Source organism: Petromyzon marinus, chromosome 16 (genome assembly GCF_048934315.1).
Source record: "Petromyzon marinus isolate PM22_M1 ecotype Great Lakes invasive population chromosome 16, UKy_Petmar_22M1.pri1.0, whole genome shotgun sequence".
In the NCBI taxonomy this organism is placed as follows: domain Eukaryota; kingdom Metazoa; phylum Chordata; class Hyperoartia; order Petromyzontiformes; family Petromyzontidae; genus Petromyzon; species Petromyzon marinus.
Genome location: NC_133682.1, coordinates 643291 through 661786, shown reverse-complemented (window position 1 = coordinate 661786; position 18496 = coordinate 643291). Strand labels below are relative to the sequence as shown.

Below are 18496 nucleotides of genomic sequence, written 5' to 3'. Positions count from 1 at the left end.
GCACGGTTGGCTACGTACGGTGCGAAAGAAGTTAAATTTGCACACATACGGCCACGCGCAGAAAACGAGGTTCGTGATCCTAGTTGCTGCTTTGCCAGCAAATCACGCGGCAGAGCCGAGCGGGACCCAGAAATGAACGAGCCGTGGAAACGACATTTCTATAAATTAGAAACTAATTTATTTAAAACTCCTTTTTGTGTTTAGTTTTTTGCCCTTTCCCCCGCACCGCCGATTATAATCAGGGTTGCCGACGCACGGTGTGAAATAAGTTCAACTTACATACATACACTATCTTCATTTGAAGCTTTCGTGGTTACAAGAATCCATACTCTTTGGTTCTTTCGGAAAAGTCACGTGGGTTTAAAATAAAATAAATCACGACGTTTCGATCACAACACAAGCGGTCGTCCTCAGGCGGAAAGAAATATAATCCAGCAGTTTTATTTTATACCTACGTGACTTTACCGAAAGAAGCAAAGAGTATACACACAATACATACAAAACAATACATACAATACAAACAATACATACAATACAAACAATACATACAATACATGCAATACATACATACAATATATGTAATACATACAATACATACATACAATACATACAATACATACAATACATACATACAATATATGTAATACATACAATACATACACACAACACATACATGCAATACAATACATACGTTCATACAAAACATACATACAAAACATTCACACAATACATACATACAATACATACATGTTTCGATTTAAATCTTTCGTGACTGCAGGGTGTTGCAGTTCTTTAGCGTCAATATGCTAAATTATTTTGTTGATATGTATACTCAGCTTATTGGAGAGTATATTGAGTATAGTTTTTCATCGGTTCACTATATGGTAGTCATTATATAGTGTAGTGTATACCCAGTTACTTAATGTTAATAGCTCAGCTTATTGAAAAATATATTGCGTACTTTGATTATATTGATGTAGTTTATATTTAGTTCTTTCACATCGGTGTATTGTATGATAGTTGGGTAGTTGCAGTTCTTTAGAGTCAATATACTAAATGCCTCTGTTGATATGTAAACTCTGACTTTAACATAGCCACTTCCGTGAACAGTTACATGCTAATTCATCACATTAACATCATGCTAATCTCCCAGTTACATGCGAATTTCTTACTTTAACGTCCTGCTAATCTCTCACATTAACACAGCTACTTCAATGCTATATTATTCTGTTGATATGTAAACTCCTTTGTCGAGGTGCTCTGCTCCTCCCACCCAGCTTAAAATACGCTGCCAAGCTTAGCAGTGTTCATTGGAGCGGTGTCTTTCCGACAGTTCTGTTTCTTCACCTGAGGACGGCTGCATATGTTATGGCCGAAACATTCTGATAATTTTATTTAATTATATTTTATATTTTTATTATTATTATTTTTCCCGCCTACGTTACTTTACCGAAAGAACCAAGAATATGAATGCATACCTCAAGTTATGTGCCGGCCGCCACCTCCGACTGCACAGCGACGTCAGTGGCCGATCGGCTGTGTCCCGGACGGATCGGCGCGGAACTCACAGACGGGACGAGGGCCCTTGGCCTCGCAAGCATCTGGCAGAAAGTTCGCCATCATTGCTTCAAGCAAGTCTGTCGACTCTGCTGATGAGACACTGAATGTCGCAACCGGTGGTTTAGGGCAGAGTAATGAACACACGTGTTGATGAGTTTATTTTTTGTTACATTTGAATTAATTGTGCATCACGACCAGCGCAGTGTCACAACCACGCAGTTACGGCAGGCGGTGCACCGCTCATGTACCGACGGCGCTCTAAAAAGTGAAAAAAAACATCAGAACAGGTTTTACCCTTTCTGGCAATAAAACGGGTGTTAAGATGTTCAAACACCAAATAGCGACCCTTTTTGTAAGGCATTCACCACACACACTTGTGGCAAAACATGCGAACAAATATCGTGCTTGTTTGCATTGTTTGCAAAAGGTATCTTTTTCATGTTTGTTGTCAAATATGGTAAAACCTATTCTTATTTTTTCATCATGCAGAAATGTCCACAGATATAGCGGCTCTCTAGATAAGGGGCCCTGGCTGCAAGGTGATGATTGCTGTGGCTGGCAGATGAATTTGTCATTGCTGGCATTGCGCATTTCCACTGCTGCCGCCTCCGATAAGGCACGTGTCTGCCCGCCACCATTCGCATTTGCGTCAAGCCCTCGCCCCTCGCGGTCAAACCGCTGGGGCCGGCTTCAAGCCACCACGGCTCGACCGCGGTGCGCGAATGTCTCAACGCGCGGCAACGACTGCGGTCGGCGGCCAGGAGACCCGGTCGCTTTGGCGACGTCAATTACAATAGCCGCCACTACCACCATCGCCAGTGTTGTTATTCTTAGCAGAGCAGCAGCAGCAACAACAACAACAACAACTCGTCGTTTACTCGTTGGTGTTTCCACTCGAGCGAAATGTCAGCCTGTGTCGCCGCAGGATCTCACTCGGGCCCCGTTATCATTTCGCGCTTATCTCTATCTTGCACGCGTCACGGATCTCATCTGGAACCAACATGCACACACACACAAAACACGCACTGCCCTTTCACTGCGCGCCGATTAGGAGGCAGCGAGGCGAGACACGGATCTGCTGATGATGTTTCCACGGTCGAGGCTCCGATTTCCCGTAAACCGCGCCGACCGCGGGGCTCTCCTCCAATGAATGCAGCGCCCCGCCGACGTCAGCGCCCAGCGCGCCACTTTTTATATTCGGGAGGGGGCATCGAGGCGAAAGGTGCCCGCGTTCAGTCGCACAGGACAGGTGGCAGTGCCACTGCGCGTTGGCTGGTGGTGGGTGCGTTAGTTGGACGGGTGCGTCAGTCCGTGTGTCCGGTTGTCCTCCCTCCACTGTTATTGTTTACGGCACGAGGAGGTGTGAAGAGGTGCAAACGGCGCGGCGTCAACGGGACCGCGACGCACGGAGCTTGAGGGTCGACCTGGTCCCCTTGTGCACAGGTGAGTGAGCAGCGGGGGAGAGGGTGCTGCTGAGTGCACGCACCGATGGTGCTGTCTGCGAGTTGGGAGTTTGTATTTTTGTTTCTGGGAGCCTCAGAGAGAATGTTAGGCAGAGTATTTCACGACCAATATTCAGGATTCATAAGTAACTTCTCTTGAGTTTGATCATCGTGTAAATATAAAGTCATGTTTCTTTATTATAGCCCTTCACCACCCGACAGAGCAAATCATATCACGTTGTAATGTGGGGCTAATGGTCCCGAATGTGTTGGTTTCTCAGGAGGAGGAGGAATCTTGAAAAGCGAGCAGAATTGTAACGATTCTGTTCGACGTTTCTCTCAGAATTACATCCAGTAGCTGTTAAACAAAAGTACGGCATACTTTACCAGCTAAGGCCCACTGGCTGCAAATGGTAGGTTAACGAAGTGGCTTATCACGTGGGCATTTACAGCAGCCACATACTCTAGACGAGTGTTTCTAATTGTGGAGGGAAAAACCGGAGGATCCGGAGAAAAATCCACGCAACCACGGGGAGAACTCCAAATATACAGCAGCAGGCGTCATGGCCGAGATCAAACCCACGCACTCCTGCATAGCGGGCGAGGTTGTTAACATCTCGCCACCGTGGCGCCCCATCTGGTTAACAAAAGCTCAGCTAATAAACAACTCGATTTGTATCTAATTTTACGAATACAGCATCTCTCTCGATATTTTTGTTTTTTCTCTGAACGTAACTTTTCAGCAGCATTGGTTCCATGAAAGCAAACTATTTTGACTGGTTTCGACACTTAAGTGTCTCATCAGCAGAGTCAGGCTTGCTTGAACCGATGCTGATTAGCTGCACTCGACGTTTATAGGCGAGGAGTCCTTTCTGTTCTATGTGAGTCCTGGTTCATTACAAGAGTCACCGGTTATCGCGCGATGTCACTGCAGTGAATGTCACCGCGGGCGGGCGAGTGAGCGACTGCTCGAGGGGGTTATGAGACGGGGTGGGCTGCTGGGTTGGTGGGGCTGGTGGGCTGCTGGGTTGGTGGGGCTGGTGGGCTGCTGAGTTGGTGGGGCTGGTGGGCTGCTGGGTTGGTGGGGCTGGTGGGCTGCTGGGTTGGTGGGGCTGGTGGGCTGCTGGGTTGGTGGGGATGGTGGGCTGCTGGGTTGGTGGGGCTGGTGGGCTGCTGAGTTGGTGGGGCTGGTGGGCTGCTGGGTTGGTGGGGCTGGTGAGCTGGTGGGGCTGGTGGGCTGTTGGGTTGGTGGGGCTGGTGGGTTGTCTCACCCACACACGGGGATATACCCGCGGAGAGTCGCGAACTCCTCTCACGAAACTTCGGGAAATGTTATCGATGGCCTGCCTGAAAGTTCACAGAGTGGGTGGGTTAAGTTGAATAAGTCGATACTGACCCGGACTTTATTGTCAGCCAGTGAAGCCCTATTGAGCGAAGCGGCTCTGTTACTGCAAGGACGACCACAGCACAAGACCGCTGGCAGTGATGGAAGTTCCATAGAGACTCGTAGAATTACATAGAGACCCAAAGAGTTACATAGAGAGCCATAGCGTTACATAGAGACTCAGACCACAGCCCAATCACTCACCCATCAACGCACCCACCCATCCACCCACTTGCTCGTCCATCCACTCAAAAAGGGGAAGCGAATCTTTACTTAGAGCTTTCGTGACTGCAGGAATTAATATTCTCTTGGTCGATCGATAAAGTCACGTGACTTTACCTAAAGACCCAATGAATAAGAGGAAGCGAGCCACGTGTTCACAGCGTCGTCGTTGCCGTATCTCATGCAAGTGGCGCAATCATCATCACCATCATCATCACTTTCACTTCCCGCATCAGCAGCAGTCGTAGCCTCTGGTGAGACGCAGCGACTCCCGGGTGCTCAGCATCCTCGTTCCGCTCACTCTCAGAGTCTCTCGCACAGAGCTGCCCCGGCCCATGCATTGGGATTGCGGTGCAGGTGAGAAGGGACCACACAGTCAAACCCCACACACTGCGGGTTTTTGACCACAAACCAACAGCGCTGCGGTTTGATTCCCTCCGCTGGAAATGACGAGGAAGGGGTGGGGAGGGAAGGGGGCGAGAATGGTCGTTCGCAATGAATCAGCTGGTACAGACAAGCAAACTTGACCCTGCTGATGAGACAACTGAACGTTGAAGCTGGCTCAGATTTACCTTTGCTTCGCATCGAACCAATGCTGTTGATAGGTTTGTACTCCCATCCAACAGGCAGTGAGGCTGATGTGAACAAAAGATTGCGGTATTTGTTTACATGGAAAACATAATATAGGACGAGGGAGATATTTATATTGTAGTTAATATTCTACACAAAGAGTACTTCGTGAATATATTGTGGTGCAGACAAGTCCATCACGTGGCCTATGGACGACGGTGTTGTAGCGTACGACTGGTGGAGGTGTGGCTCTGCCCCGTACCCCCTGCCTCAGTGCCCCCCACCCCGCTCCGCTCCCTGCCCCCACGCCTTTCGCATCAGTTCGGAAAAGTTTGACCGCGGGGAGAGCCCCCCTCGCCCCCGCGTACCTACACGCGGCTATTTTAATACATATTCAAGCGAAAACCTGAGTTGAGTTTTTCACGTAAATTCTCAACGTATTCGCTCGCGGGCGATGATGATGTCACTGTATCCATTGGCAATGGTGATGCTGGTGATGATTATCGTTGTCAGTATTAATCATTGATACGACTGCGTAGGGTGTTGGTGGCTGTGCTGGTGCGTAGCTCTCCGATGTCTTTCCGGGGTTTTATTGTTGTTGCCGTTGTCCTGGATTAGCTGCTAGCCACAAGCAGCGAAACGTCGGACTTTATGTCGAACTGCACATGATGGATAAAACAAAAAGAATCCCCACACCCGGGTAAACGGGGGAATTGTCAACCCGGGGGACGAATCGGCTCCAGCTGATGGCACGCACAGTCCGGCCTCAGTCCAGGGTCGGGCTGGAAGCTAAGCAGGTAGGAGCCTGGATAGTGGATGGATCGATTGTCATTCATGGGCTGCTGCCCAGGGGCGGGTAGGGGGGGGGTGTTACGTTTGGGGCAGCAGGAGGGCAGCAACATTCTTCCCCCTACAACCCAAACTGAGCCAGCCTGATGAAGTATGGTCTTATACCTCACCCCCCTCTCCTCCCTCCCCTCCCGCTGCCAGCCACGACCCGCACAGCGTGGGGAGGCCCTCATCCAGCAGTGGATTGACAACAGGGTTGTACGGATACACATATATCTCAATGTATACCCATGGTCGATGGTGGTGGTGGTGATGACGATGGTGGTGATGATGATAATCGGTGTGACATTTGATGAAGGGTCAGGGGTAGCGGGCAGGAGCCGTGGAAACACCACGGCAGGTCTGAGCATACAACGCCACACACTTTGCATTTATCCATGCGGCTATTGCGCAAAGGAAATTGTTGTTGCTTTGAGTTTGAGCTTAAACACGCTAAAATATTTATTATTTATTATGAATCCAGTTGTTATCAGTTTCCACACTACTGCAGATGAGTCACGGCCGATGCCAGTCTCATAAAGGCTGCATGTAAACTGGTGGTTCTCCCTTCCACGACTGTTCGCTCACCACACGCCACATTCTCTCTCGCTCGCCCTCTTCTCTCTCCGTGCGCGTGCGCGCGCGCTCAGCTCAGACTCGAGCAAGGACGCGGACCTCATCCACGATGAGCGCCTCGCGAGCCGGGCCCAGCCGAGTCCTCGTGGCGTTCGTCGCCGTCTACTGCGCTGCAGGTACGGGCCCGACGGGGAGGTGGGGGTGGTGTTCTGGGGACTCGGGCGGGCTCGGCTCGCGTGTCGTGGGGTAAAGTGTCGGACCTCCCACCTCATCCAAGACGGATGGCCAGCGTGAAAGAGTAGGCCAAATACCTTACAGTGGGACTTTCTTGTGGAGACCCTTGCACCAGCAGGGGCGTGAGCTCGCAATTGCAGGGCTGCGCCTTCATCTGGGGAAACCGGCTACGTGGTGACTCTCAGGAGGAGAGTGCGTGGCTCGCCATCGGACAGGCGCCAGGTCACATCCTCGGTTGGGGCTTGACTCAGCCCATCATCATCCCTTGCTCCGAGGTTGCTAACATGAGTACCACTTTGCGCGACGTCAACAGTCGTTTTCCAATGGTTAGACTCGCACGTGCCACAGCAATGTGGAATTACCGCTTCAAGATTGTGAAGAGGAGTTTAGCACCGCATCAGTGCTCCTTTTAGGAGGATTTCACGTTGACCTTGGGTTGGGAGTGGATTTTCTGTGAAAGACGAAAGACGTTATAACCCAGCGCAGGGGAGGCAACAGCGAGGGTTGGTGGACCCCAGACAGGTTTTGTAAAGCTTCCTTCCCGTGGACATCGAGGAGGAGCCACACCATGGCTATGCCGGGAGAATGCAGTACAGCAACAAATGTTGACGCCACCTGGTCCATCTGCGCGGGATAGAGTGTTTCCCCGTCGCATGCGTGGGTTTTCTCCGGGTGCTCCGGTTTCCTCGCACATGTAAATACTCAATAGTTGGCAATTCTTGGTAGCTCCGGCTCACCGCGTGGCTGTTGCTTCCTTCTCGCTCGTCTGCGGTTCTTCTTCATAGCGTCTCAGAGTCGTCCTCTTTCTCGACGAGAGCGAACGGCTCCTGTGTGGCAGCGGCGCCTATCAAGTTGACATCGTCATCATCGTCATCATTATTATTGCAGCAGCAGCAGCGGCGACGGCCGCGTCGTCGTCAGCGGACAAGGTGGTGTCGGTGCAGGCGGTGGAGGGAGGCTCTGCGTCGGTGCCGTGCCCCGAGCCAGGGGAGTCTCAAGGCCACCACCACAACTGGACCTGGGTCCCCGACCACCCGGAGTGCGTGGGAGACGGCGAGGACCAGAAACGCTTCGCCAAGCGCCACGCGCTCCGCGTGGCTCAGCCGTGCGTCCTGCAGCTGCACCGGCTGCGTCTGGGAGATGCGGGGGTCTTCAGTTTCGAGTGGGGAGAGGTCTCGCTCAGTGTGAGGCTCAATGTCAGACCAGGTGCGTGTGGTGGTGCTGGTGGGCGGTAACGGTCGTGAACAGCTACACGATGCAACCGGCGACCAAAGTTCGATTCCCGCTCATAGCCAACACCGGTGACGATTATCTGAACTGGTCCTGGGCCTCCCCGTTGGTCGACTCAGCCTCAAACGAGTAGCAAGTGCGATTTATAAACATCGCCACGAAGACAAAGGTGGTCGGTCCTTTGGAGATGTGGCGATGGAATCAACCCGTGGATAGAGCAGGTAAAGGGTGGATTATGACATGGCAGGGTCGTCATTGTGGGTGGCGGCTTGGCGGAGGCCTTCATCCAGCAGTGGATTAACCATGTCCCATCATGATAATAATAAAGCCACTTTGTACTACTGTGATGGTATTACTGTCTTGACTCAGCCTCCTTCCTTGCAGACAATTCGTCTGCTTCTAAATATATACCAATGACTCAGCCGCATGGCATCCAATTCTGGAGGGATCGGGGGGGGGGGATATTTGCTGTGAAGGCCGCAGGGGTTGGTGGATCACTGCGCAGATGTTGTGAGACTCCCTGATCTCCGTCTGGGATTAGGGTGTTGCCCCCTCGCGCAAGGCGAGGGTGGTCTCCGGGTGCTCCGATTTCCTCCCCACGTGTACGGTCACGGCGACTCGTCAGCAGCGCGCATCTCGTGGCTACGCGATTCAACTATGAATCTCACGTCGAGCATCGTGCGTGTGTCTCATTGGCAGACTGCGACGCGCCCGTGGTGGTGGTGTCAGACCACTCGGGGCCCGTGAAACAGTCCCAGAACATCACCCTGCGGTGCGCCGCGCGGGGCTCGGCGGGAGCGGGCGACAAGGCCGTCGCATGGTGGCTCAACGGCCAGAGAGACCCCGGGCGACGGGGCGTGGAGCTGGCGGTGCGTGGCGCGCAGAGCCGCTCGCAGGGCGTGTGGGCGTGCGAGACGCGCGGGCGGCGTGCCGAGTACTGCCTCACCTTCGCCCGTGAGTCGCACGCCTCGGAGAGTCGCTCTGGCGATCTGCAGTCCCTCGCCCTCACCACTGCCCCCACCCTCCATCCCCCCCGCCCAGCCCCCACCGCCCCACACCACCACAACCAAAGCACCAGGCTACCGCGGGGTCGTACCACCAAAGATTTGAGCCACCACTGGCGGTCACAGCCCGCTTCGTTTACAACGATTCGGTTACCCATTCGGGGGAGGGAGGAGGGGGAGAGGATTGGGGGGGGGGCGGATTAATCACCGGTGTTACTAAAGGAGAAAGCCAAAATGGGGGGCTCCCACGCAGCACCACACACAGCAGTACCCCCCCCCCCCCATCCCGCCAGCCGCAACTCTTCACACTCGGAACTCGTCAGTTCACAAGAAACGAGAGGAGCGCAGCAGTCGCAACCACGTGGCCCGGCTATCATTTGTGGCCAGGTCGCGTCTCAAAAAAGAGCATCATAGTTCTCTGGGCCTTGACCGGTAAAATAAAAATAGTTTTGGTTAGTAACACGTGCCTGTATGTGTTTGACCCCCCCCCCCCCCTTTCCCACTATCCCACTATCCCACTATCCCCCTTTCCCACTATCCCACTTTCCCACTATCCCACTATCCCACTATCCCACTTTCCCACTATCCCACTATCCCACTATCCCACTTTCCCACTATCCCACTATCCCACTATCCCACTTTCCCACTATCCCACTATCCCACTATCCCACTATCCCACTATCCCACTATCCCACTTTCCCACTATCCCACTATCCCACTATCCCACTTTCCCACTATCCCACTATCCCACTATCCCACTTTCCCACTATCCCACTATCCCACTATCCCACTTTCCCACTATCCCACTATCCCACTATCCCACTTTCCCACTTTCCCACTATCCCACTATCCCACTATCCCACTTTCCCACTATCCCACTATCCCACTATCCCACTTTCCCACTATCCCACTATCCCACTATCCCACTTTCCCACTATCCCACTATCCCACTATCCCACTATCCCACTTTCCCACTATCCCACTATCCCACTATCCCACTTTCCCACTATCCCACTATCCCACTATCCCACTTTCCCACTATCCCACTATCCCACTATCCCACTTTCCCACTATCCCACTATCCCACTATCCCACTTTCCCACTTTCCCACTATCCCACTATCCCACTATCCCACTTTCGCACTATCCCACTATCCCACTTTCCCACTATCCCACTATCCCACTATCCCACTTTCCCGCTATCCCACTATCCCACTATCCCACTTTCCCACTATCCCACTATCCCACTATCCCACTATCCCACTTTCCCACTATCCCACTATCCCACTATCCCACTATCCCACTTTCCCACTATCCCACTATCCCACTATCCCACTATCCCACTTTCCCACTATCCCACTATCCCACTATCCCACTTTCCCACTATCCCACTATCCCACTATCCCACTATCCCATACCATCTTTAGATTCGCCTTCATCGAAGCAGTGGGGGTGCGGGAAGATGAGCGCGGCGATGCTGGAGGCGCAGGGCCCCCCCTCTCCCCACGATGCGCACAGCTTCGCTTGGTCCCCTTGGCTGCTCGCCACCCTCGCCGCCATCCCCACGACGATCATCGTCGTCACGCTCCTCGTCTGGGTTCTGGTGAAGAGGAGACGCAGGGAAATGCAGCCAGGTACGCGCGAGGTCGCAGTGGCTACGCCGCTGCACGTGGCGTGGCTGCCCGTAATCCGGCACTGCGGGTGGCCAGAAGACAGGGTTGGTGGATCACACACGCATGTTGCGAAACTCCCTTCCACCCGCGGGCGTTGTGGGAGTAGCCGTACCCTGGCGCTCGCACGTGCGGGCTTACCCCGGGTGCTCCGGTTTCCCTCCGCCCCACACACGCGAGGTTAAACTCATTTGAAGCGGAATTGGCCAAATCCCAACGTAGCAGGGGCCTCCCGAGAACAGTGTCTTGAGACTCACCGCGGCTTTCCTGGGGAAATAGAGGGGCATCGATACTATGATTAATATTCACACCCAACACAAAAAGCGGCAGAACAACTGGCGAGAACAAATAGGGTCAAACTGTACCTGGAGTGTGGACATCACGCTGGGTTGGACAAACATCGAGGTCCACAGGGCTTGGACAAGTGGTCTGTGCCCATTCTCGCTGCCTCCCCCGCTTCTCTGCGGGTTTGCGCTCCTCTGAATCACTCTCTCTCTCTCGTCTGGGTTGCATGGCCACAGTGGCACTGTGGCTTGAAGGCAATGCCTACATGCTACGCGACCTCGCGATAATAATTATAACAATGCTTTATTGTTTATGTGATCTAAATCTATTTATGTGTTTGTTTTGCAGATGACATCCGCGTTCTGCATCAAGCGTCACGGTAAGCCACACATCTGAGGACTAACCACACACACAGGGAGGAATAAGCACACACACAGGACTAACCACACACACAGGACTAACCACACACACACAGGACTAACCACACAAACACAGAGGACTAACCACACACACAGGACTAACCACACACACACACACACAGGACTAACCACACAAACACACAGGACTAACCGCACACACACAGGACTAACCACACACACACACAGGACTAACCACACACACACAGAGGACTAACCACACACACACAGGACTAACCACACACACACACAGGACTAACCACACACACACAGAGGACTAACCACACATACACACAGGACTAACCACATACACACAGGACTAACCACACACACACAGGACTTACCACACACACACACAGGACTAACCACACACACATACAGGACTAACCACACACACACACAGAGGACTAATCACACACACACAGGACTAACCACACATACACAGAGGACTAACCACACACACACAGGACTAACCACACACACACAGAGGACTAACCACACACAGGACTAACCACACACACACAGGACTAACCACACACACACACACAGGACTAACCACACACACACAGAGGACTAACCACACACACACAGAGGACTAACCACACACACACAGGACTTACCACACACACACACAGGACTAACCACACACACACACAGGACTAACCATACACACACAGAGGACTAACCACACACACACACACATGACTAACCACACACACCATCTTGACGAGAGGGTGCCTCGGTCCTCGCTCCAGATACATCGTGGCCAGTCATATCGAGTTGTCAAGTGGGCAAATATTCCAATTGATTATTTTGTTTTGGTCGGCAAACCGCAGTTGAAGGGCAAGGTGGTATTTAAAACAAATTTCACTGCAAATTTGCGCTGTAAATGGAGGGACGTGGTGGTGGCATGGCTCACGCACGGACGCTCTCTCTGTGTCTCCTGCAGACAGCGGACGTGCGAGGACTTCACGTTTGAGAACGACTCGGGTAAGAGCCTAACCCCCCGCACCCCCTCGCTACGATTCAGAATCGGGCCGTGGCTGTGGCTGTGGCAGTGGTGGTAGTGGTGGTAGTGGCGGTGGTAGTGGTGGTAGTGGTGGTGGTAGTGGTGGTAGTGCTGGTGGTAGTGGTGGTGGTAGTGGTGGTAGTGGTGGCTCCGCTGCTGCACGTGGCTGCTGTGATCCAGCGCTTTGGAGGCAGCAGCAGCAGCAGAGGGTTTGTGGATCATCGCGCACGATGGCAAACGTCGCGAGGCTCCCTTCCCCGCGGCCGTCGAGGAGGAAGCATACCCTGACTACAGCAAAGTGTGCACTCATCGCCATCTGTTTTCAGCTGTATGGGATCGAGTGTTGCCCCTCGCACGCGTTGGTTTTCTCCGGATGCTCTGATTTCCTCGCACGCGTATAATAAGCACTTACTAATTGGCGCGTAGCGTGCGGAAAAAAAATCGAACATCGGAGGGCACTGTAAGGGATCTCAGAAGTAGTCGCACGATAGCCACTTCCGCGGGGATTCGTCAACGTCTCACGGACAGAGCGCCTCTCTCCCACAGACACCGAGAGTGACCGCTACGTGACCCCGGAGACCCCCAAAGCTGCGCCGCAGGCCACAGGTAACACCCTCCCCTTTCTCTCTGCACGTGATTAATTCGTTCCCTTGGACGTGAAAGTTGAAAGGAGCCGTCTGCAATAGGAGTTAGAGTCACAGTAACAATAGCACCGTCGTCAATGTTGCTAACCTCCGATCAGCACGGTTGGCTACGTGTGCTGCGAAAGAAGTTCAACAAACATACATACCCCCCCCCCTAACCCCGACCCCCCCTAACCCCGACCCTACCCCGAACCCCGACCCTACCCGAACCCCGACCCTAACCTCGACCCTACCCCTAATCTCGACCACATCCTTAACACCATCCCTAGCCTCAACCCTATCCATATCTTTGACCTCAATCCTAACCCTCCGTTACATAACCCTCACCACAACCCTATCCTTCATTCCCATCCCAATACTCAGCACTGTTGATATTGGGGTTAAGAGGTTATGGTCAGGAAGAGGGTTGAGGTTCCGAGATTATGGTCAGTGATAGGGTTAGAGGCCTACGGTCAGGGATTTAGCTTGGAGTGAGGGCTGGGATTGTAGTTGGGGGTAGAGCTCGAGTGAGACGCGGGGTTGTGGATCGGGGTCGGCGTGGAGTCGTGACTCGCCACCTCGCGTCTCACCCTGGAACACCGGCATGTGCACAGCCAACAGCCACACGCGGAGCTGCGCGCGAGTCGTGTGAGACACGACAAGGAGGAGGAGGAAGAGGAAGGAGAGGAGGAGGACGAGGAGACGAAGTGCACGGAGAAAGCAGATGGAGGATTCGATTCCTGCGTGTTTGCACAGAGAAGACATCTCGTGACTGTATATCGCACCTATATATATATGTTCCCTTTACACAAAGACAAACATCCCCTGTATACCCATAACATACTGTTGATGCAAGTGCTGTTAGCGAGCACCTATGAAGGCCGGTACAGCACACGAAGGGGTGGGTGACCAGCACCACGACGGGCCGACATTGTCCCAGTGGTGATGTTTACACACTGCACCAGGTACCCATTTGAGGCTGAGTCAACCTAGGGGAGGCCAAAGACCGGTTCAGAAAATCAACACTGGTGTTAACCGTGAGCGGGAATCGAACTCGGGTCGACCAGATTCACAGCGTAACGCGCTCACCGCTAACCTACACACGTACACACACAGACACACAATCAGAGACAAATACAAAGATCCCCCGTGTAGCCTTTAAACAGACTGTTGAGGCAAGAGCTGTTAGCGAGTAGCACCTATGAAGTCCGGCACGGCACACGAGGGGTGGGTGGTCAACACAACGCCCGCCGCCTTTGAATCCCCAGTAGTGATGTTTACACACCACACCAGGTACTCATTTGAGGCTGAGTCGACCTAGGGGAGTCCCATGACCGGTTCACATAATCATCACTGGTGCTGGCCGTGAGCGTAAATCGAACTCGGGTCGCTGGGTTCGTAGCGCAGCGTAACGCTACACTACCGCCCCCCACGCAGAGACACACAGACACACACAGACAACATAAAGACAACATAAAGACACACACAGAGACACACAGAGACACACACACAGAGGCAACTTAAAGATACACACAGACACACACAGAGACACACACAGACACAGACACACACAGAGACAACATAAAGACACACACAGACACACACGGACACAGACACACACAGATACACACACAGACACATACACACACAGAGACAACATAAAGACAATATAAAGACACACAGAGACATACAGAGACACACACAGAGACAACTTAAGGATACACACAGACACACACACAGACACACACAGACCCAGACACACACAGAGACAACATAAAGATAACATAAAGACACACACAGACACACACAGACACACACAGAGACACACACAGACACACACAGACACGCACAGAGACACACACAGACACACACAGAGACACACACAGAGACACACACAGAGACACAGAGACACACAGACACACACAGACACACATAGAGACACACAGAGACACACAGAGACAACATAAAGACACACACACAGAGACACACACAGACACACACAGAGACACACACAGAGACACACACAGACACACAGAGACAACATAAAGACACACAGACACACACAGACACACACACAGAGACACACACAGACACACACAGACACACACACAGACACACACACAGACACACACAGAGACACACACAGACACACACAGAGACAACGTAGAGACACACTTGGGGCAAGTGCTGTCGCGCACGCATGGCGCGCGTGCCTCTCCACTGCTCACAGCGTCAATCACCCCGCGGGTACCCCTCGGTTAACGCACGCGCCGGGCGGATGAGTCCACTACAGCAGGTATATATATAATGATACTGTACATATAAGCTCCATATATCATGAGACTAAGCAACATGTATAATCATTATCATCGACATTTTCTTAATGGTCACGAATTTATAATGGTGACCTTTTTTTATTAATCGCCGGCGTCGTCGTCATCTGCAATCATCGCTTTCATAATCATGTTCACATCAATCGATAACCATCCTTCATATAATCAAGATCATCGTCGTGATGTTTAAAACATGATGAACAGCATAGCTCTGAATATTAATCTATCTCAACTTATCCACCTTTAATAATATGAATAGTAACTAAAGGGAAATGATGAAAAAATAAACCTCTTAATTATAATCGTCACCATCATCATCATCGCCGAGAGGATCACGAATCATCGTCACGCGAGGGATGACATCATGCGGACACGCCGACGTCATCCCGGGCCGTATGAGCTGCAGTCATCGTCTCGGGGTTAGTGACTGTCTCGGAGTGAATGACTTTCAACGAGATCGTGACGGTGACGGAGTGAGTGACTCTCCCTGTGTGAGAGGCTGCCCTGTTTCCCGTCGACCGTGGGTCCCACCAATGCGCTCCGTGTGCAGACATCAGGCAATAAACATAATCTGCAGGGTACACGTCAGGACTTGACAGGGGATGAAGGCCAGGTTAAAGAGGCGAGTTTTCAAGACTGACTGAAATACAGTGACAACAGCCCGGTCAGCCCATGAACAGAACCTTGATCTATGAGTACTGAGAAGAGTTAGATCCGAAGATCTCAGGGACCTCGTTGGAGAGTCAACACGGATCAAGTTCCTGTAGATACTGCTGGGCTAACCCATTGAGTCCCTTGTAGGTCAGCAGCAGTGGGATCTTCTAGTCTACTCGGTACTTGACGAGTAGCCAGGGCACAGGAAAGAGAGCAGCTGTGTGATGTGCTGCTCGTGAAACGGCGTGGGCGCAAGGACTCTAAAGGCTGCGTTCTGAACGACCTGGGGTCTAACTCAGCACCTTACTCGGAATCGCGAACAGTGCTGCGTTGTAGTCATCAAGTTGGGAGAGCACAAAAGCACGCGCCAGTCACTCCAAGTCATGAGGTGACAGGAATATATCATATAATAGATGATCGCCGACGTTTTGGGCAATGCCCCTTCTTTATAGCACATGTTATATGATGAACCGTTATTGTGTCGCAATGACACATGTGTCATGAAAAGGGCCATTGCTCGAAACGTCGCCTATTACTGTGTTTCCTTTTAGGGCCACGCCGTTATTGACGAATGTGTTGAGTTCGTGATTTCTGGCGGCAGTCCCCGCACGAGCGACTGCTCGACTTGTCGTGACGTGGCGGTGGCACACGCCTGCACACCAGGCGAGGGTTGATGGATCACCACGTGGACGTCGCGAAATTCACTCTCCGTGCGCGTCGAGGAGGAAGCCACCGAGAGGAAGCGGCTCAGATGGTCCGTCTGTACGGGATAGAGTGTTGTTGAGAATATGTTCCCTATTTTTTCTGGCAACAAAAACAGCTGTGTTAAGATGCTAAAACACCAAACTGAAATCTTTTACAAGGAATCATGTCTGCATTAACCACAATACTTGTGGTCAGAATGCAAATAGAAAACATACTCTCATAGTATATGCATTGTCTTTGGAACTGATTGGTCTGCGCATTTTGACGTCCTCTGGTCTCACACCGTTTGAGACTAGGCTCGAAAGAAAGTTGACTCTGGTGTGGACTAATCAGTTTCAATGCAGAGATGGTTCCTTGTAAACGGTTTCAAGTTGGTGTTTAAAGATCTTAATACCACTGTTCGGTTGCCAGAAAAAAGGGGAAACCTATTCTCATATTTTGGTATTGGCAAAGGAGGCCCCATGATGGAGAGAGTGTTGCCATATTCGCACGCGTGCGGTGTCTCCTGGCACTCCGGTTTCCCTCCCACGTGTTTAAACATTAATTCATTGGCCGAGAACACCTTCATATACAGGGGACCGCAGAGCTTGAGGGTGGGGGGGTATGTGGCGCCAAGTCACCACCGCGTGACTGCTGCTGCTGCCTTCACGAGTCGCATCGTTCTCGCCACCGGTGCCGGGCGTCTCACTTGGGAGCCGTGCGAGCCACCCCCCCCTCCCCCCAAGTCGCATTGTAACATAAATGTACGCGGTGGTCGCGCAAAGATTCCACAATAAACCTACGCGGTACGATTCTTCTTGTGTCTTCATTTCACTCAACGAAACACATTCAAGCACGACTCCAGTCTGCGTCTCCACACGCCGCATCAACACCGTTATCTTGTCCTGTATTGGTGCTGTTGATACGTTTTATTTAGATAAATAACAGCATGTCTTTGATAACTAACTATACACGTGCCAGTTTAAAACTGGTCTGATCAGAAAACATTATTTAAGATGTAATCATTCTTATCAGTCAGTCCCCAAATATCATCGTCCAGTCTGCGCCTCGCTCTTTGTGTGCTATGAAGTAGGGCCATTGCCCGAAACGTCACCCATTTTATATTGTACCTGTCAAGGCCCGGTGTTATTGAGGGACGCGTTGGGTTGTTATTGTTCACGGGACGGATCTGTGAAGGAGTAGAATCGTCTGTGTCTCTCTTTATTCACATTGTTTATTTAGTCTCGACCATCATTTGATCGTTTGCTTTCCAGAAAATTATCCTCCGGCAGCCTTTGTTGAAGTGAGCACAACCCTGGACCGGTTTTGACCTTTTGATTCTCGTCAATTAACCGGAGTGAGTGTGCTTAACGCGAAATAAAAGCCCAAACTTTCCACTGCAGTGAATAAAAATAACTCGCGAGTGATAAAAAAAAATACGGAAAATAATGTTTTTTTTTATCAACTCTGCCCTTTGTTTTGGAAGAAATTCCGCTTCTATTTAAAGCCGAGCTTGGTGATTGTAATTGGCTGACGCGGTTACTCCGCAAGTGAGTTGCGTTTTCTTTGCTGACGGCAATTGGATTCCCCGTGCTGCTGGCTTTGCTTCACAATGGCCAGCCAGAGGGGAAAGGCTGAGTGAGAGGAGGCTGTGGCTCGAGTCCCGGTACAGAGCGCTGGGCCGCGTGCGTAACGCGCCTGTGCGGGAAATGACCCAGGCTGAACGTCCATGGGTATGGAGGCGCAGTCTTATCGGCGCTCACGCATCTCCCC

General features: G+C 51.7%; 1 protein-coding gene across 3 annotated transcripts; it reads left to right on the top strand.

Annotated features, from left to right (window-relative positions):
• The first annotated feature begins 2578 nt into the window (after positions 1-2578).
• Positions 2579-17539, top strand: LOC116943036 (uncharacterized). Of its 3 annotated transcripts, none has more exons than XM_076067385.1 (9): positions 2579-3003; positions 6657-6758; positions 7708-8022; positions 8746-9000; positions 10477-10683; positions 11353-11383; positions 12370-12410; positions 12976-13035; positions 13667-17539. In XM_076067385.1, the coding sequence occupies exons 2-9, from the start codon at positions 6692-6694 to the stop codon at positions 13702-13704; spliced, it is 1014 nt and encodes a 337-aa protein (XP_075923500.1). In that variant the 5' UTR covers positions 2579-3003; positions 6657-6691; the 3' UTR covers positions 13705-17539. The 3 variants fall into 3 exon arrangements, with proteins under 3 accessions (XP_075923500.1, XP_032811536.1, XP_075923499.1); XM_032955645.2 differs by having other exon boundaries at positions 7705-8022; XM_076067384.1 differs by lacking the exon at positions 2579-3003 and having other exon boundaries at positions 5909-6758; positions 7705-8022.
• Positions 17540-18496: the final 957 nt, after the last annotated feature.

Coding starts and splice junctions, on each gene's coding strand:
- LOC116943036 (XM_032955645.2), top strand. CDS start 6,692: ATGAGCGCCTCGCGAGCCGGGCCCAGCCGAGTCCTCGTGGCGTTCGTC. Junction 6,759..7,704: donor CGCCGTCTACTGCGCTGCAG/GTACGGGCCCGA, acceptor TTATTATTGCAG/CAGCAGCAGCGGCGACGGCC. Junction 10,684..11,352: donor ACGCAGGGAAATGCAGCCAG/GTACGCGCGAGG, acceptor TTTGTTTTGCAG/ATGACATCCGCGTTCTGCAT.